Below are 20897 nucleotides of genomic sequence, written 5' to 3' on the forward strand. Positions count from 1 at the left end.
CCTGATATTTTTCTTATCCTTGGTAGATACATTGGTAGAATAATGACCACGTGACCAGTGAATTTTGTCTGTCGAGTTATCTGATTACACCGGTGTAATAACAATCTTCTGAGAATACCAACTTTGTGACACAGCATGCCACGGCATGTAAAGTTGACAGTTAATAAGATTGCAGGACCCAACGAGTTGGTTACATAATGTCTCTGTTTCGTGCACTTTCATGCGCTCCTGCCTAGTACCGCATCTCATTTGTTATTCAATGGAAGTAGTGAATAGGAAGAAGAAACCAGCGTCAGGGGATGATAATTTAACACCTCTTTAATTACCGGATAAGAAAATGAATTCAGCAAACAAAGTAGCACTATTGGCAAAAATTCTTGTTTGGGTTCCACAATTTAGAATTATCAGACTTAATAAATTTATCAATTCTTCTGTTTAAGATAAGGCTGAAGATATAGCAATTTCTATTCAAACAACTTTGCATGCAAAAAAAAAATCAATTATCTGACATGGTATGACAAGCGCTGCAATAATTGATTTTATTTACTTGTGCATTGAAATTGTTTTTATGCAATGAATAATTTCTATTTGTTTTGTATACAACTCCAATGAAAAAGTATACTTAATAAATGGAAAAATATACAAAACTTTTGAAAATTTAGACAAAACAAATTGTAAAGAACAAATATTACACTCTTTAAAACGGAAGAATATTTGTAAAAAGTTGAAAAGTCCCTTTATCAGTTTGTCACCATCATAAAAATGATTTGTAAAAGTTATTGTAAACAACAACTTTGACAACTCCTGTCTTTTTTTACTTCAATATAACCCCATTTTACTCTCTCATGGCACAACTTGATTACTATGTTGCTTGGTATAGGTACCTGAACTACTTGTGAAATTTTCAAAGACAGAAAAATCTAAAAGCTTTGGAATTAGAAAATTATATATAGGCATATTTCCTCTGTTTTGAGGCTTCATAGGAAAGTACTAAACAGCTGATACTTTGATCTAGAGTTCGAATAAGGCGGAAACTCCTTTGAATTTGATGAATTCAACTGCAATACATATTACGGTTTTTAAAAATTTATATTTTTTTTTTCAAGTTCATATTGATGGATGACCACTTTATCTGTGAAGATAACCCCAGTTTGTGCCGATTTCTAAAATGGTTTCCCAAAGGTTTATAGGCTCCTTTATAACTGTTAATAGAGTATCTAAGAAAACAAGATTGGCTAACGTTCAAACTATTGTACTCAGAACATCCTTGTTAGAGGCCATTAACTTGTCCCCCCGAGAAGACACGGCTATTAATGTATTTGCTAATTGATGTCAAACCATGGATTTGAGATGCAAATACAACGACTATTTTCATTACACTTATGAAATATTGATGTTGTGTTGCAGCGTTCACGAATGATCAAATTAGAACGTTTTATCATATCATATCAATGTGTTTTATCAGAATTCCTCATTAACTAAATACATTTTTATAGCCAAAGTTTATTAGGTTGTTATTGCATTATCTATTCATACAAAGGTAACTGAATAATGCTGAAGAGAATAAGAGGCGAGAAAGCCTTTGCTGTAGGTACCGAACATGTACATGTATTCTTATATAAAATTACCGACTAGATGCAGCGCATTATGCGCTTTTTGTATAAAATGTTGCACACTGATTATTTAAAATAAACGACTAGAAAAAAATATCCTAGACAGTAATTTCTTAAATTAAATAATTGTAAACATGCTTTCAGTTGTGTGGTTATAAAGCAAAACGTACTCAGTCTAATACAATGATATAGTTATATACAGAGAGATTCTCTTATCAATCAAATTGTTTATATCCATCAAAATCAAACAAAAATTGAATATAAGAGCCTTAATGCTTCTTTGTCATTCTTGTGGCTTGTAAATCGTTTTCAAACGGTGACGTTTTTTTTATAGCATGATGATGTCAGATGTTACAAATCCATACTTGACGGAATTATAAGCAAGACAGAAATTAATTAAGTTTATTATTAAGGCTTAGGCTCTGATGCTTTTTGCATTGTTTCATAAAATGACATCATCGTCTTTTGAAAAGTTTGATGACGTCAGATCTTACTTGATTGTTTATAATTCCATACACGACTGGATTACAAGCATGCCCAATGAAGAACATGTAACGCAGAACGAGGCTCTGTGTGACGTTAAAGACGTCAAGCCAGAAAGGAGTCCACGTAAGTATGTAAATGATTGAACACACAAACAACATAATGGACGTTTTTCGTCTGATGTTTGGCTTCATTCTGGAACGAGATTTATTTCGTTTATTTTTAGGGTAGTGATTTTTATGGCCGTTGGGTTTCGAATGATAATCAGAATTTCTCAGTTTGTTGTCTTTATTAACGTATATGCAAGTTTCACAAGGGTTTTCCTTACTTCTGGATTCGAATTCGATGTCCTCGTATTCGTTGCGAGAATTTGTTGATTTTTTTTCGAACAAAACTTTCTGATGTGGAGATCTTTTTTGCTCCAATACTGCTTCGTTTTCAACTAAGCATAAAACAACTTCATTTTCATTGCTACACTGTTCATCCATGGGTTCATCTCTCGAATCTTTCCCTTCCTTAACTTTCCTCACGACGTATTTATTAGGCGTGATGGGCCTGGACATGTTGCGCCTCCTAAGAAGAACTCGCTGTAACAGTCTCCTATATATCAGGGCGTAAAGTACAAGTATGCTCAGAATCCCAGACAAACATAGTAAAGCCAGGGCGCCTTGGTAGATACTCGTACCCAATATTCCTAGTATTTCTGTAGTGAATTGACAATAGGTACCTACATGTACTTCATAAGGGTCGACTCCATTTCCTGTTACAGTGAATATAGTCGGAGAAGGAGAAGAAAATACGCAAGTAACGATCGTAAGAAATATCATGATTTTACGCACAGCGTGTTGGTTGAGTTTTCTCATTGGATGACAGATGGCAATATATCTTTCAAATGCAATAGCACAAAGAACAGAATTCCCGGTCAGAATGGCAATATGACGTATTGTTTCCATCAACCTACAGATGACGTCATTGTGCACGCGATGAAGCTCGTACACAATCGTGTAAGGAATAACCACCACACAGATAAACAGATCCAGTGCTGCCAGGGTCTTTATGAAGAAATGCTGGTTGTAAGAGTCCTTTCGCCTGGCGTAGACGGTCAGTATGGCAGCGTTCCCGAGGCCGCCGAAAACTATATAAACACCGGTCAGGATAAGAAACAAGATCGTATCCACAGTCATGATTAATATTCGTTTTTCCCGGAGAGCATTTGTTCTACATTTGTGAGACCAAATCGATAGCATGGATTCTAATTTCAAAGAATAGACGTAAGTGGCACTAATCACGATAAAATCCTAATTTTTACCGAGCACGTGATCATACTAACTATTCATATATGAAAATGTTGTCCTAGTAATCGGTCAATATCCATCCCTTCGGAACTCGTTTCAGCTCATCATCATTAACCGTTCCGAGGAAATTTAAATCTTTCCAGGACATAAATGTTGCTTTACATTAATTTTTCAAGTTCCAAGGTTTTTTTGATCAAGGGTCATCAAATAAGGAAAACAAATTTAAAGGGAATTTCCCCATCTGTTACCATGTATTTTGTAACCTTATGCTTTCATGGAAACAGAGGCATTGCGGCACTAAATACTTGTCACGTTGACTGGAGGAATAAAGCCAACCAGCAGTGTTCACATCATTTTTGTTGATTCTGGATACACGAGGAACTAAGAACTGAATTCAGATTCGACATATTTAATAAATGAGAATAAGAATTGGAAATATTTGGTTTACACTGTTTATTAAACCAGAATAGGAATTCATAATTATACATACACGTACGTTATTTCATAAATCTTTTCTCTTTTTTCGCTAACTTATACATATACAGTTAATAATATTTGAAAGTCAGCAAAGGTGAAAACAAAACATTTCTGTTATGGATTCCTTTTATTTAGCTCGGAAAAGGAACTTTTGGTACATTGAACCCCTGACTCGGCTTTCTTTACTTATACATGTATGGTAGGTTTAAATTTAAGTTATATGTTTAGTTTCGTTCCCAATTTATTACACATTCAGGGAAAACGGTACACTTCGAAATGATAGAAAGACTGATGACAATTCATCATAATAATAGAAAGACTGATGACAATTCATCATTATTATATAAGAAAGAAAGACAATTGATAACGTTTTCTAATCGTTAAAAGACATAAAGTGCATTCTAAGATTTCGCAATAAAGTAATTTTAAAAAACCCAAGTGATAACGAACCATTCTGTGGAGGTAAACGTGCAATGTTCGGGTAAATTTAATTGACATTGCGTCACAACATGATAGTGGGGGATCTCTCCCTAATTTAAAGCTGCTTGGACGGATTTTATATCAAATTTTGCACGTTTTTAAACGATGGTTTTGCTAAGTATATCTATAAATAGATATTGCAGTAGTTTACCCAGTCATACCTAATTTCAATGAAAAAATTATGTACAAAATTTGTTAACAATACAAATGACATAAAAGGGTATCGCGTTATTTCGCCTCATATGAAAATTCACCCTGACGCCAAGACGGGTATGGTTGTGTTACAACTTTGACATCGCTATAAATAAAGGTCGTAATGTTCAGGCAAATTTCAAATAAACCTATGTATGTTTTGTTCGCTAATATTTCTGAAGTTTGCTTTGTTTACAATCGATGCATAGCATGCGAGTTTAGTTACCCCAATCATTTGGGGGACGAAACCAAGCGGTTCTCTTTTCTAAACACCCATGATGCATTTTGGTTTGTTTTTTCGTTTGCCCAAAATGGAATTATTTTTATTTACTTTGAATATTTCTAACTTTGAAAGGAGACCGATTCTGCTGATGTAAATAGGAGAAAGTACATAACTTTCTAAGATAAATGGTTTGTATGAAAAATTATTCGATACTGTAACTACAAAAAAATAGGACCAAGCAGCTTTAATATTTGAACGGTTCACTAATCTGTCAAAAAAGTCGTTCCGATGCCGGGAATCGAACCCGGGCCGCCTGGGTGAAAACCAGGAATCCTAACCACTAGACCACATCGGAATTGATATCAATCTGGTGTTAAATATGTTACAGTATATATAACAGTATATAATATACTACAGTATATGATACAAACTTTATAATTTGTTATCAGTGCCAGATTATAATCATATAACTGCAGCATTTCCTCTGATAAACTATAGAATAAATAAATATAACAAAACTAGTTTGGTCTTCCGTTCAATATCAAGAACACACCTGATAAATAAAGAAAGACAACTCATGATGAACCATCAGGTAGTACCTATTGACGGTATTACTGAGAATGATGAGGACTCTATGGTGTCAAATAAAACATGTATTATCCTAGTTTGCAAAAAATTAGCAACATACATGTAACTGGAAAAAACCCCAAATAATACCACCAAACATGAAAGCCGCACACTCGGTGCATGAAAACAATACTTAAAAAATAAAAAAAATATTATTAAATAATAACTACGCATAAACACACGACTATTTTTAGAAAATCTTTAAAATCATATTAAATTTAAAACATACCGCTTTCTGAAAGGTGTGCTAATAAATAATTATTAAAATAATTAATAATTTTTTTTTTAATAATAATTAAAATTAATTTGAAAGTACATATAGCTGGGATTGGGCTTTACAAAGCAATGCAATTAAAGGCATAACTGCAATTTCAAATTATACGTAAGCGTTAATTGGCCTGCACCCCAAAGAATCCATAATTTTAAAAGCTAATTTATATGGTGGTTTACTGTGTACATGTTCTTCATATTTTACATTTAAATTTATATAACAGTATCCTTTTTTATAGTTTCGACTAGCAAGAATAAGGCATGTGTACTAATTTTCGATGTGTTCAAATCCATAATAAAGCCTTTCGGGCTCTATTGGATTTGACCACGTCTAGACTAAAATTATCACCTCAATACTCAAAGAATTATTTCTTCTTCCTTTAAGAAATCAAAGTGTGCAGGTGAACTTGCGTTTGAACTGACGACATGATATTTGTGTTCTGACTCAGCTGATATCTGAAAACGTGTACCCAGGTATTGATTACACAGACTTAGAGAGTGCAGAAAATGCAGTGTTTACAAAATGGGCTCAAACTGTTCGTGTTGATTGCATGCGCGCTGATTAACGGGGCAACAAGTGCAGGTAAGGGACTGTTAATGAAATGTCAAGGCTTCTTGTTAATAATTAGCTATGTTACAGGTATTATACACACAAGTTTCGAGCAAAGAAATGTAAACAGTGTAAGTATGAAATGTCAACATTGTCATTATGCGTAAAATAACGACGTAATGAAGAACAGATCGTGCCCATCAACTCAATGTAGATTAGGAGGAACAATAACCTTATAAGCTTGAATATAGGAAAACGAAAAAGATAGATTACTAGTATATACAGAATCTAAATATTGTTCATCTGAATTGTCAACAGTGATTGTTCACTTTGACCTTTCACTGACCTCTCACTGATAAATGGAAGACATTGTCAATTTGTGCAATGCGGGATGTACAACCTACTTTACAAATGTGCGTGTAGAACAAACTGTGCGTAAAAACTCACTCAGCAGGTAAAAATCAGTAGCCATATATATCAAAAAACGAGAAAGTTCTGAAGAGATAAAAGCTCTAATCAGTTCATCTAAATGTAATGCAGGAATCATACCGCTAATTATAGTTCATTACATATTCTGTCCAACAGTAAAGATCACACACCCTTCAATAATTGACCCTCTCTGATCTGTCACTAATCTCTATGTCTGGTATAGACCCCCACTCATCCTTTACTAAGGCCCTTAATTTAATCTCTTCATTTTCGTGTAAAGATTATCACTTTGATAAGCATAATAGTGAAAGTACAAAAACTATGTATTATATACAATGAATGTGTTTCATTGGAAGCGGCGGCTTCACATTAAATATGATAGGGTTTGTGATTGGTCGAATCTTGAACAACTAACACGGAATCAAAAATAAACATAATGTGCAGATGAGAAATCTTTTAGTGGAGAGAGAAAGCATACATTATACATTATTTTCTTACCCAGACAACCAGTACAGTAGAGATTTCATCCCTAGAGAGAGTGTCTACGTGAAGGAAGGTCACTGTCACGATGATCAGGTAAAAGTTTTTACCCTGAAAATAATTCATATGATCCTGTCTTTGTATAAATAACTTTATTTCATATCAATATATATAGTATTTAATCATATTCAATGCTTTGCAAAAGTCTTATTTTTATTAGAAGTTATAAATTAAATTTGTTACTGGCCAAATTCCAAAATTTTTACTCAAATGCCGATTGAAATGCAAACTTTATTGTGATTTGATGGTCTCTCTTTTTTTTTTTTTTTACAAACTTAGACTAAACTGAACCGTCTAGAAGATGTCCGGAGATTGATGCATGAAAAGAAACTTGACGCTTACATAATTTGTAATGTCAACGAAAATCTGGTATGAGCGACAGCAAATAATTTATTAGTAGGTTAGACTTTTTGTACATGGTTTGAATTGAAATTTTATATGCTTTAAGGTGGAATGTCCCTCTGATAAGAGAGATAACTTCTGTAGAAAATAATATCACTTTGTTTCTGTTAACTCACAATTATTAATGCATGTAACAACAAGGGAGGCGGTGCATGGTCCCAATTTATGTTGGAAGGCGATACACTTATTTGAATTCAAAGATAGAAAAAGAAAATTAGAACTGAACCCCATGGCTCTTTTGAAGCAGGGGGGCAAAAAAGTAAAGAAAACTTTTACAAAATATTACAAGAAATGTATCATAATGATAAAGTATTTATGAGGCAATATCTACATGACTATTCCTCCCCCTCTCCCTTCCCCCCTCCCGATGGATTTATTCTTTTTTTTAAAATATAACTAAATTTTATATACTTGTTCAGTACATGTACGGTACATGTTTGATGTTTTAGGCCAGAGAATATTTGGATTGAATATTTTTATTTCTCTATCTATAGCTCGTTCGCAGAGCTGAATGAATTATAATTGGGAAAAATGTGACCTAGACAATTACAAATTCTAGACTTAGTTGAAATCGTATAATTATAACTTATAACATTTCAAATGTTTAAAATTGAATAAAGCTTTTCTATTCTGAGGAAGCATATATGGGAAAACAAATTGAAAAAAACCCCTAATATCTCAGCTCATTTGATTCAAGACAGTATATCCCTGTATTGATATCATACCAATTACTGGAAGATTATTCACTTGATCCCCTTTTTGTGTTACATAACAAAATGCTCTGGTTTACATTTTTAGGATTTCTTAAATATATATATCTATTTACTATTATCTTATCCAAATTTAAAAAAAGAAAACCTTTTCTGAAATTTAAGAAACTGTGGCAATTTTTCTTGCACTGTATGTAAAACATGTATGTCAAACCTTCAATAGTCTCTGATAAAGAAAGATAACTCTTGTTGATTGAAGCAATTTTAGTTGCAAACCTATACAACAAAGTGCTATTCTGAACTAAAATGCAGCGCTTCAATATGTTTTGTAATATGAATTGAAAATGTATATAACTATATATTATTTTCATATACATTTTGGATTTTTAATTTTATGCTGCGATGGTAAAATTTTGTTTTTCCTTATCATTATGTCTAGTTTTCTTCATATCATGATTAGACATTTTATCAATTTTTGAAAAATCTAGCAGCGCTTCATCACTTAAAATTTGTTTCATATGAATCGACTGATATTGACTTTGATGAAAATCAATAAGAACACTTTTAAAAAATTTATGGCAAAATTAATAGCAGAGGGATATTACACCTTAAATTAAGGCAAGTTTTTCATTAAGATCAGTTTATTAACTGTCATTTATTAACCCAAAAATAAAAACAGTATACGATTTGGGTTATATCGATTCATTTGTTTCCAAGGGTAAACTAAAACCACATGACAGAAGACTGGACTCAATTTCCGGCTTTTCTGGAAGAATAGGTATATCTTCTGTTTTAAAATAAATTTGAAATTAATTTTTTATTAAATTTCTTAGCATTAACAATATAATAATTTTAAATTTTCATTTTGTTTTTGTTATATTTAAGGTACAGCAGTGATAACACTAGACAAGGCGGCTCTATGGACAGATGGAAGAACATTCCAGTCAGCCATTGATGACGTCGATTGTGGTTGGACTATTTACAGAAAAGGTACAAAATGCAAACAGGCTAGCTACATGTACATGCAACTTGCTGTTTGTGCGATACATGGTAAACGATAAACGTTACAAACAAATCCAATCTCTAATACATAAATAAAATGACACCTTGTTTTCAGTTTTTCTTTAGTCTTGGATGTTTGAATTCCTGAATATCAGGAAAACATCACATTAGGATTTTTAATTTTTTAAATCAAGAATAATCAGTAACATTTCGCGGCTTTAATTTAAACATTTTGGCTCACGGAAAAGTCACATATACAGAATTATTCAATAAATTAATTATTTGAAACTATTGATTAACAATGAATACGAATGATTACAAATACATAATAATTAGAAATGATATAGATTGAAAAGTGACTGTACACTCATTTCTTTGAATTAATTATAGGTGGCAGCAATTCAACTTCCTTGGTTGACTGGGTTTATGACAACACTGTGGACGGTTCTTCCGTTGGAGCATGCCCATATTTGACGAGCTTAGGTTTATACCCATTAATTACCCCAAAAAAATCGATTTTCGTAAAAATGTGGCCGATTATTATGATATATAAGTTTATCATTAATTTACTCTTTTTCAGTTTGGTGGGAGAATTTTCAAACTATTTTCAAAGAAATGAGCATAAAATTTATTCCTGTTTATGAAGATCTTATTGATTTGATATGGACAAAGAATAGAGCACCACTGCCTAATTCGCAAATATACATTCAACCATTGCAATTTGCAGGTACTTGTACAATTGAGTTGAACATAGCTGTACACTTGTACAATTATGTACTATGTTTGAATGTTTTTTGTAAATGACATATACATGTACTTGTATGAAAATTGATTTAGTTTCGAATCTTATAACATTGACAATTGATAATTATCAATTTTGTAGCAGGTTAGATTTTGGTCAAACTGCAAGCAAAATAAACACTTTGAAGTTAAAAAGCTCGATCGATTGTGTTTTTTTTTAAAGTAAAGAATCATGTAACCATTGTAGGTGAAACCTGGCAAGCTAAAATAAATCGGACGATACAAAAGATGGCAGAAAGAGATGCTGATGTTCTTGTACTAACAAACTTGGACGAAATTGCCTGTGATTATGTTTAATTAGTAAATTCTAGATGAATTAGATTCATGGTACTCCTTTTCTGAAATAGAAATTGGATATTGACGTGTTGTTGCTAATCTGAGATGTAGGTCTTTGTTGTCTTTACAGGGCTTTTTAATCTTAGAGCGAGAGATTTTCCTTTTGATCCATATTTCATTTCGTTTTGCATTATAAATGCTAAGAATGGTGTTATAAGGTAACGTACCAATTTATATCTTCTAAATCTTTTGTAAAGACTGTTCTTAAAATATAACTTGAGTAACATTTTTCTGACCAAATGACATGCTTATATTTTTTTTCTCACACGTATTTTTTAGTCTCTATCTTGTAAACGCCGAAGAAAGGCTAGCGAGCACCGTTGATTCTTCAGGCTTGAGATTGTATCAGTTTTTGAACACATCTGTAGTTGGCACGTGTGTTCGTCCTACATGCAAAAAGAACACTCGAATTTACACAAACGATAATATGGATACATGTGAAAAAATAGACAACATTGCAACAGAACCAGTTCATAGGACACTCTGCGTAGATGTCCGAGAATACAACCCGAGTACGTTCAAAGATGACGTTAGTAAAGCGTCACGTGACAACCGTGTTCGAAAAGTATGGGTATCCTGGAGCTGCAGTGAAGCATTTGCAGAAGAAATTCCACAGGTAAAATGATTCCACCTCAAATTTTGAAAAGATACTTAAATTTCAAGTAATTGTAAAAACAATTTCTTTTCTTAATTATAAATTAAAGATACATTTTATCATTTAGTTTTTAAAGAAACAAATATCTTGTTACAGGAAAAACTGATTTTGGATCACACACCTCCTATGGCACTCAAAGCAGCAAAGAACGAAGCAGAGCTTGAAGGAATAAAAAATAGTACGGTATGATTTCAGATAATTTCGACGATCTTGATCATCAATATTACGACAAGAAGTCGTTCCTAAATATCCAGATTATCAAGATTAAGGTCAAGATCTAGTAAATGATTCAAGAGTGTCTTTTTGGTGATAGAACCATTATGACGTCATAATTGATTTAAAGAATCGTTTTCCCGTACTTTACAGCTCTAAAGGAGTTATGTAGAAAATGAAACATTTTCTTGACATTTTATGTTAAATCATGGAAAACGTTATCCCGATAACTATATTCAATTTGACATCATTTTAAAGAGGAAATCAAGAGCTTGTTTCATTCCGTTTTTGGAGAGACTGTAGGCATTATAGATATATTTCATTTACCAGATCTTGACCTTTAGTTAACAAAGAGAAATCGAACTGAATTAAAGATGAAGTTTTTTTAACTTTTGTAGTTACGGGACTCGGTATTTCTAACAACGTATTTTGCTGGGTTAGAAAAAAGGGTAAGAATTTAATTCATTTCAATTATATCTGTTTAGTTGTAAGTTATTTTCTTTTTTTTCCTTTTGCATCAGTTAAATATGTGTATTCATATGTAGATGAAAAATGGCGACACTTTGATCACAAAAGATCTGGAAGTGGAGATCAAGAAACTCAGACAGTAGGTGACTGAATTTTAAAATTTGTTTTTTATCATTTTTTTTTTAATTTCTGATAACTTAAATTGTTATGGTAGAGTGCATTAGCAAAATTATTACATTTTCCTTTAACTAGCAATTTAAATCGGATACTATTTTAATTATGAATAAATTGTTTTAAAACACTTTCTTCAGTCATAAGAATTATAAAATGTTACTTATGACATTCATTACTGCTGCACTTATTTTCAATCTCGATGACTTAACCTAAAAAAGAACAATTTCTTAAAACATTAGGAACGAGTTATATAACAATGGTCCCAGTGGTGTGTCCTTGCTTGGATTCGGACCGATGACGCAACATCTATTCCCTAAAATTACAAATGATATCGTCACAGAAAACGACGTTTTCCTCTTTGACATGGGATCACAATATCTGTAACGTTACAAAAGTTGCACAATTTTATGAACATTAGTCTTATGATGATTGTTATGTTCCGTTGGGGAATTTATACGATTGTTTTGAAATAGTGATGGTACAACAGACATTGCTCGTTGTTTTGTGTTTGGAACACCTAATGAAAGACAACAGGTAAGGGTATTTTAACGTTCTTCGGTCCAAGTATCATGGAGCAGTCTGAGACACATTCTATTACAAAACACGCAAAGATTACTTTGTTAACAAGATTTTGTTTCTCTGTTCTTTGTCAGATTGTTGACCATTTCTAGCGTCAGTCTTTTGTTATCACGTATTTATTGAGAGATTGAAATCTCTGCCTCAGCACAGATTTCTCCTGGATCCGGGAGACTGTTTTTATACATGAAACACCAATCATACTTATTAAAATAAAGTTTACGTGTCTTGTATAATTTCTAATTCTCAAAGTATTTTCAAAAGCATTATGTTTCACCGTTACACTAAGCCCTGAATGTTGCAGGACATTTATACACGTCTATTGATGACTCAAATCAACTTGGCCATGAAGACATTCGAAGCTGGTACCACTGGTGAGATGAACACCATCATAAGTAGAGCGAAAAAAGTATTCATTGATTGAGGAGTTTTCTACTTGGTATGGCGCTTACTAATGACCGTGATCTTACTTAACGTTGTACAGGTCGAGATTTGGATTCATATGATGTACGAGAACCCCTACGTGAAATAGGGGTACATTTTCCTCATGAAATAGGTCATATGCTAGCTGCTCACGGAGCAATAGTAGAAGGTAAATCAATTTTATTTCCATGTCGCTTTGCAAAATGAGACAAATAAAAAGGGCATTGATTTTTTCAGGTGATACATTTTGTAAAAGTACACTTCAAGTCATTGTACTCTCTCTCAAAAAATGGCGTTTTCATACTTGAGTATCTCAAGCGTTTTTTGAATGGTTTTCTACCAGGTCCGGCCTTGATCTCCAACATTACAGAGGACTGGCGGAGTGACGTACCCAGAGACAGACATATCTTTGAATGTAGTGAGTAAAGAAAAGAACCCTAAACTATGAACCAAAGAAACCCACGAATTAAGAAAAATGATTTTAAAATGTTTGTTTTTTTTAAATTTCTTTGAAGATGGTTTGTAAACATATCTGCATAGCAACTGCGAAACCCTTTTATGTAAACACGTATGTGTTAAAATGTTACAGGAAAATGCAAGAAACCCCAAGATGTAGTGATGACCCCAAACTGGTCAGATTATGTGTTGGAAGAAGGCATGGTTTTTTCAAATGGTAAGTTATGCATATTTGCAAATGAATAAAAGCAAGCCCCTAGAGGGATGCTGCAATATAAATCTGCAATGACGTAGGCTTTACATGTGACAGGTACATACATAGACAACAAATAATCAATCAACAATCACTCAATTAAAAGCTTCATTTTTAAAAAACAAGATTTATACAACCAGGGTGCATTTTTTTACGAGACGATATATGTAATTTTCATACCTATTAAAACTTATTAAGAAGATAATTGGTTTGATTTGTAGAGCCAAGTTTCTACGGCAAAGGAGAATTTGGCATGAGACTAGAGAACACAATGTTCATTTCCACGGTGCGTTTTCCTTGAGTGGCCACACATTCAGATTTTTTTTTTTTTTTTTACAAAATTTGTAAAATTAAACCGTTTTGTTTTTATCTGTATTTGATTGCAGGGACAATGTGAGAAGCCTTGTTTCGCCTTCAGACAGTTGGTATTTTTGCCATACGAGCCCAATCTTATAAAACCAGAATTGTTTTCGGATGATCAGGTACATGTATTCGCATTTAATCTATTAAAACAAAAATTGCCATTTTTACTTTATTTTTAAATGATTTTTGTTATTCATATTTTTTTATAGAAGTCGTGGTTAAAAGACTATTATAGAATGATTGAACAACTCGTTATTCCTCAACTGCAAGCCAGGAACGATTCTACAGCTATTACGTGGCTCCTGAACAGAACAAATGTCACTTTTCTTAATAATTAAGATCAATAAAAAGGTTTTTTATTTGGTTTCATATCATTGTAAAAAAAATGCTTGAGTAAGTTCATCTATTATATCAAAATCGATCCGACGTTTTTGTTCCTTCCCAAGAATAACTGAGCTAAATTCAACTAAACTTCGTACACAACATCTTTGAACAAGAGGATTCACCAAGTCTTATTATTAAAATGTATATAAACTACCTAGAATGTATGTAAATGAGACCTTATTATTTGAAAAAAAATCAACAAAGTTATTAAAATAAATTTTTGTCTTAAAATCATTTCAAAAACCATGGGACTCAAATACCAATTTAATATTAGATGTAAGTTCTTCTATTTGCTGGAATATTTCGATGCAATATTTGAGACGTTCAGCACAATAATGAAGTCATATAGTGAATGGTGTGTTACAATGCACTTTGAAAAATTACGCACTTTAAAAATATTTTTCAAAGTGCGTTAATTTTGGGACCAAGTCAACGCACTTTGAAAAAAATATCTTTTTTTAAAGTGCGTTGATATCGTCGATATTAACGCATTTTGTGAAGAAAAAAAATGTTCATGGTTTAGTGAAAATAGTTGATAGTTTTATAAACAATAAATGATTGTTTTCACCTTGTTTAGCTTAATGTGATATATTTAAAAAAGAACTCATTGCATCCTCAGCTAAGTTGATAAACAGTTTCTAGATGAGTTTTTTTTTCTTTTCTCATAATACAATATCCACAATGTACACAGAAAAAAATCCGGGAGGTTTGAATTATCCAAATATGACATAAACTTCATCGCTTAGCAACTGCATTTTTCTTTTTTTTTCTTTTCTTTTTTAAGTATGCAGCAAATTTACCTCTTATCTGGTATATTGGGCTACGCCCGAACGAATATGATTTTTATATATATGAATAATGGAGATCAATGTATGATATATTTCAACTGGCTTATTGCAAATATGATGTGAGAAAAGGATACCTTAGTTCTGTTTATCAAAAACAATATGATCCTTTGGAAGATCAGTGCGAGAAAATTAACCCACATCCTAATGCTTGTTTTTAAGTTTATAATAATTTAATGTTCGTTAATGTTAATATTCTTTTATAGGAGTGAATTATTTGATTAGAATACGAAAAGAGGATTACTGTTAAAACACACAGATTCTTTAACATACCAATAGTTAAATTATAGTTATTGTTCGACCAGCTCGTTTTTTCAATAACACTGTATGTAGTAATACAGGGCACATTTCTTTTTCCGACCTTAAATGTTTACCCAAAGTTGCTGAATATAATATGTTTTGGAAGGAAAAATGAGGGGTAGGGGACCTTCTTCTTGTTTTAGTTTTAGATAGCTTACGTTTTACATATACATTATAATCTCTATTTCGCGTTTTGCATCCTGTAAATGTAATTTTAAAATTGAGAAAAATGTTACTACATGTATAATACTCTAATTTTTACGTTGTCTTTAATATTGTTTTGCTTTTTCTATACAAATATTCCAAACTCGTTTCAATGCATGATGATATTCTAGAAGCCAGTATTGGAAGTCTCGTTACAATTCTTGGCCCATTGAACTGTACTCTTCTTTACTTTTTTATTTAATTTCCGTCAACGAGCAACCTTAATATTTATCAAATAACATTCGCTTGTTTGCTAAAGATACATCTGTTACAACGCACTTTGAAAAATTACGCACTTTGAATTTTTTTTTTCAAAGTGCGTTAATTTTGGGACCAAGTCAAAGCACTTTGAAAAAATATTTTTGTAAAGTTTGAAAATTCTAAATCGGTGAAAGTATTTTTATTATTATGTACTTTAATCCACATTAATATCGACAGATGTCACATACCACCTTAAGAGGAGGGGGTGTGATCCTTAACTGGAGCTTCAGCAAAATTGAAATTCCCTTACACAAGGATACTTAATGCCATATTTGGATGGAACAGGCTGGCTGGTACTAGAAAAATTAATGCTTATGCGAGAACAACGATGACAGATATATTATAAGAAAAGTAAACGTAAACTTTTGGTTTAATTTCAATTCTGTCTTTTAGATTTTGTCTATGGCTTTAATGAATAAACAAATTAATTAGTTTTGACTTCATTTTGATGATATGATTCAACAATTATAATCATTATACAGCTACACAAATTAAATTTCAATTACAGGGTGTATTGACACCTAGTGATAAAAGATTGAAAAAATTTTCTGGGACAATAGGTAATCATTGATATTGTAAAATACAATTTAAGACTTACCTTTCTTTAAAAATATTCGAATGTAGGCAACATATAGCAACTTTACTGTATTCGTCTTGAATATCATTAAAAGTACGAGAAATGTACAAAAATGAAGATTTTCATCGAACTACAGTTTTGACAACAGATTTCAAGTCAAAGACTCTTACAGGTACAGCTGTAATAACGCTAGATAAGGCGGCTTTATGGACAGATGGGAGAACATTCCAGTCCGCCATTGATGACATCGATTGTGGTTGGACTATTTACAGAAAAGGTACAAAAACAGGGCAACCGGCTCAACTTTTCAAAAATACCTCCAAAACTTGCATCAAAACATTGCGAAAAAGTAATTAAAAGTAAATGTAAATTTATGCAATATATACATGTTCTTGGTATTTTGATTAGCAATAACATGAAATTAATGAATTGTATATTTGATAAACAATAGACCAATCCACAATTTGCAAAAGGTGGACTGAGTTGTTTTTACCTTTATCGGGGTCATTCCAAAGGTCAAAAGGGAAAAATTGAGTGTCTCTTGGAATTTAATTTATTCCTTCGATGTATAGGTTGTCCTATCCTTGGGCAATCAAAATACACAATGAAAACGGATTTTTACTGTCAAATGACACAGTTACAAATCTGTAAACATCAAACGTTATGGTGAAAAATCTGTGGTTTATTCCTCAAAGATAGCGGCCAAAGGAAATACATTTTGTAAAGTGTGAATTGGTCTTTAATAAATAATTATCATTTCTCATTTTTTAAGCTTTACAGTTGCAATAATAATTCTGTCTTATTTATTTGACATAAAAGGAGGAAAAGACACCATTTCTTTGATCGACTGGATTTATGACAACGTCAAATATGTCATTTCCGTTGGAGCATGCCCATTTCTGATGAGCTCAGGTATTCAAATAATCAAACAAATACAATTTCTCATACCTTAACGACAAACAGAAAAACAACCGCAAATATATACAATTGAATATGCGTCCGTGGCATTTTCACTACCCGTTTTCATAAACAGTGAAATAAAAAAGCTATATATTACCTGCGGAATTTCGTGTTCAATTTAAGGCTGTATTGATCTACTTGAAGTGGAGCTTTGGGTAAAAATACAGAAAAGTACTCATATTTTAAAGCTTAAATTTATGGAATTTTTCTGTACTTAATGGTAGTTTATAGCTTAACGTACCGTATCTAAAATTTGCTGACCTCCTTAATTACTTTAACGATTTAACCTCAACTTTACAACAAAAGAGACATGCATTCTTCTCCAGCCATTACTTACATATATCTTACTGACTTCCAGAGAGGCCATAGAAATTCCGAGTTTAAATTTAAATGGTGTGTCTTCTAATAACTTCACTATTTGCGAGTAAAATCACTACATGAATATTTTCCCTTATTTAGTTTGGTGGTATAATTTCCGGAGGATTTTTGAGGAGAAAAACACAAGATATGTACCCCTTTACGAGGATATTTTAGATGCAATAGACCAGAACGACCTTCCTCCCCCATTTCGTGACATTCACCCTCTACAATTCGCTGGACAGTTACGTTGTGGTTTTTCTTAAAGAATGTTGTCTTAAAAAAAAATGTTTAACTTAAAAAATATCACGTGATGATGAATTACTATCCAACACGGAAAATAAATAAAGTGAAATTACCGTAATCTCTGTAAATGTAGTAAAATAGTTCCCAAAGAAAACATTAAAACAGAATCAATATGAATCTAATTCCCCTTAAACTGATGAATAGGGAAGTCGTCTGATCACATGTATATCAACATTTTGTCGGTAGATTTATGATATTGATTATGATTGCAGGTGAAACATGGCAAAGCAAAATAAAACGAGCTTTGCAAATTATGGAGGACCATGCTACAAATGTTTTACTTATAACCAATTTGGATGAAATAGCTTGTTAGTCTAGAGAACAAAACCACCGTAATATGATATTTTGAAGCAATATTTAATCGTCTGAGTTTTATTTTCAAATCCTTTGAGATTGAGCCAGCCTTAAAAAAAGTAAGTCAATCAAATGACATTTCCATTTAGTTAATTATAGAGATGATTAGTAAACTAGCTTGAAAACACGAGTTTATGATGTCATGATAATCTGAAATGTGCATATTTTTTAACAAAATCAATTGTTTATTGTATGCACATGTATATGCCCAAAAATTCAACAAATTTTAATAAAAGAAGCATATTTATTTTTTCTATTTTGCACCAAAATATATTATAGACCATACTTTGAAAGAAGACATTTACTTACTCAGAATTTTATTAGATGAATTTGAACAGAAAATGTTGATTTATTACTTTATGCTTAATCTCTGCATTACTGGTACTGTACCAGTTATCGGCTAAGACCAGTTATCGGCTAAACTGAGAGTTCGGGTTAATAGCACGCGACAATCCAAGATTTTTTAATTCAGACGTCTTTTTCGAATAAAGAAAAGTAAGTTTGCTTGAAAATTTTCTTGAATATGATTTAAACATGAGCTTAAACGATCATTGTTTACCGCTGATTTTACATCTTTGCACTTTCAGCAAGGGGAAGTGACGTAATAAGTTAAAAATAGAATACTACCTCTCTGTGATACGTTATTATATCCCTTCTTTGATTTGACATATAATATAAATACATATAACATGTATAAACAAAAGGAATTCATTAATTTCCGAGAGATTCGTGCCGCAGTTGAACGCCTGATTGCACAATTATGTATTGAATAGTATACGATTTGGTGTATTACTGTATGATAATAAACAAACAATTTTATGATTTTTGTTTATAATGCATCATAATCCCGACTTCTTTAGTCTGACCCTACAATGGGCATAATTCAATTTACATTTAGCAGAGTATAAAATCAACATGTACAGGGATTTTACCACGTTATTATCACGAAGCCGATAACTGGTACAGTAAATCGTAAAAACTCGGCAAATTCGGGCCGTGCTAAAAAGCACAAAACAAGATGTTTTGGGTTCTTAATAATGATATAAAAAAACAGACTGATACATAAGGAGTTCACTATTTAAGGTATGTCAAGTTTTATCCAAAAATATCAAAAAATAAGGAATTACGAAAAGAAAACGTTGAATTTTAGCCGATAACTGGTACAGTGCCAGTAGAGTTACAAACTACCTAATACTGAATTGGAATGTATCCAACCACCCTTCTTTTTTCCAGCCTAAAACTTTCTTTCCTAAAGATCTTAAAATTGTTGTGTATGTTTTCCAGCTTAGTTGATTTAAAATAATTATTGAAAGCTTAAATCACTGAAACATCATTTTTGTATTTCAACACATTTAGAACATTATCCGACTTCATATGACAGGCTGGTTAACAAGAATGCAAGAAACCATATCTCACTTGGCTATCAGCCAACAAGTAGTTATTTGATTTATCTGTGACAATCCTTATCATTTCTTGTATATATATCATCGCTACAGTTACATGTAATTAGGATATTACCTTTATTATTATTTTTACAGGGCTATTTAATGTTAGAGCAAAAGACTTTCCATTTGATCCTTACTTTATATCGTTTTGTGTCATCGATGCCAGAAAGACAGCTATAAGGTGAAACAAGGTGTAGAAAACCCATAGTTAAAACAATAGAAAAAATGGTGAACTATGGTACATTTTAGGAAAATTTATGTTAAACTGTCAGTATCACATCATATAAAATGGGTTTTTTTCTCACTTATTCCTGTAACAATACCATATAAAGGCAACATCACCAAATCATCATATCACGTTGATGTTTCCATTGATTGAGGTTTGTCTGATAATTTATTAATTACTCAACTTTATTTTATGCAGTCTGTACATCATGGCTCACGAAACAAAATTAAACAATAACAACAACGGCTTTGAAAACCTCAAAATTCACGAATATTTAAATCCTTCGCCCACTGGTTGCTGCGTTCAGAATGAGTCTGTCGCTACCACGAGAAAATTTAAAAAAAGGAAACACGATCAAGAAAGATTACTCTAAGTATTGTGTTGACGTAAAAGAATACAATCCGAGTACAATACATTAAACTGTCACGTGAGGCGAGCGTTAGAAAAGTTTCAGTCCCCTGAAAATCCAGTCAGGCTTTTGTAGAGGACATACCGCAGGTATTGGTACCACTAAACAAAGTCAACTGTCTTAAACATACTGATAAACAATACATGTCATAAAGATGGCATCACTTGCATCGTATTATATCAAGTTTGATGTTCGTTCAAGGAAAAACTGATCATGAAATACAGTCCTTCGATGACATTCAAAGCAGCTAAGAATGAT

General features: G+C 32.2%; 2 protein-coding genes, 1 long non-coding RNA gene and 1 other non-coding gene across 6 annotated transcripts; 2 read left to right on the forward strand and 2 right to left on the reverse strand.

Annotated features, from left to right (window-relative positions):
• Positions 1-1130: 1130 nt before the first annotated feature.
• LOC117681845 (alpha-2A adrenergic receptor) lies at positions 1131-3343 on the reverse strand. Its single transcript, XM_034448043.2, has one exon. The coding sequence runs from the start codon at positions 3341-3343 to the stop codon at positions 2069-2071; it is 1275 nt and encodes a 424-aa protein (XP_034303934.2). The 3' UTR covers positions 1131-2068.
• Positions 3227-14377, forward strand: LOC105339066 (xaa-Pro aminopeptidase 2). Of its 3 annotated transcripts, XM_066075131.1 has the most exons (24): positions 3227-3367; positions 4004-4067; positions 6055-6243; positions 7142-7215; positions 7459-7548; positions 9009-9069; positions 9177-9281; positions 9684-9776; positions 9874-10020; positions 10282-10377; positions 10501-10588; positions 10710-11046; positions 11182-11268; positions 11697-11747; positions 11844-11905; positions 12180-12320; positions 12414-12474; positions 12821-12890; positions 13001-13108; positions 13283-13357; positions 13529-13612; positions 13870-13934; positions 14035-14130; positions 14221-14377. In XM_066075131.1, exons 3-24 carry the CDS (start codon positions 6168-6170, stop codon positions 14347-14349), a joined length of 2196 nt encoding a protein of 731 aa, XP_065931203.1. In that variant the 5' UTR covers positions 3227-3367; positions 4004-4067; positions 6055-6167; the 3' UTR covers positions 14350-14377. The 3 variants fall into 3 exon arrangements, with proteins under 3 accessions (XP_065931203.1, XP_065931204.1, XP_011442773.3); XM_066075132.1 differs by lacking the exon at positions 4004-4067 and having other exon boundaries at positions 3235-3367; positions 6046-6243; XM_011444471.4 differs by lacking the exons at positions 3227-3367; positions 4004-4067 and having other exon boundaries at positions 5914-6243.
• On the reverse strand, positions 5047-5118 carry Trnae-uuc (transfer RNA glutamic acid (anticodon UUC)). Its single transcript has one exon. It is a non-coding gene; the product is annotated as a tRNA-Glu (tRNA).
• Positions 14378-15508: 1131 nt separating the features above from the next.
• LOC136272734 (uncharacterized) lies at positions 15509-16926 on the forward strand. The gene is made up of 3 exons (XR_010710778.1): positions 15509-16298; positions 16514-16565; positions 16755-16926. It is a non-coding gene; the product is annotated as an uncharacterized lncRNA (long non-coding RNA).
• The last annotated feature ends 3971 nt before the right edge of the window (positions 16927-20897 follow it).

The sequence above is a fragment of the Magallana gigas genome, chromosome 2 (genome assembly GCF_963853765.1).
Source record: "Magallana gigas chromosome 2, xbMagGiga1.1, whole genome shotgun sequence".
NCBI classification, from domain to species: Eukaryota; Metazoa; Mollusca; class Bivalvia; order Ostreida; family Ostreidae; genus Magallana; species Magallana gigas.

Excerpts from the sequence above, each read along its gene's own strand:
- LOC117681845 (XM_034448043.2), bottom strand. The coding sequence starts at position 3,343 with ATGCTATCGATTTGGTCTCACAAATGTAGAACAAATGCTCTCCGGGAA.
- LOC105339066 (XM_066075131.1), top strand. The coding sequence starts at position 6,168 with ATGCAGTGTTTACAAAATGGGCTCAAACTGTTCGTGTTGATTGCATGC. Across the intron at positions 11,748-11,843 it reads TTGCTGGGTTAGAAAAAAGG|ATGAAAAATGGCGACACTTT; the intron begins GTAAGAATTTAA and ends ATTCATATGTAG. Across the intron at positions 13,613-13,869 it reads AGGCATGGTTTTTTCAAATG|AGCCAAGTTTCTACGGCAAA; the intron begins GTAAGTTATGCA and ends TTTGATTTGTAG.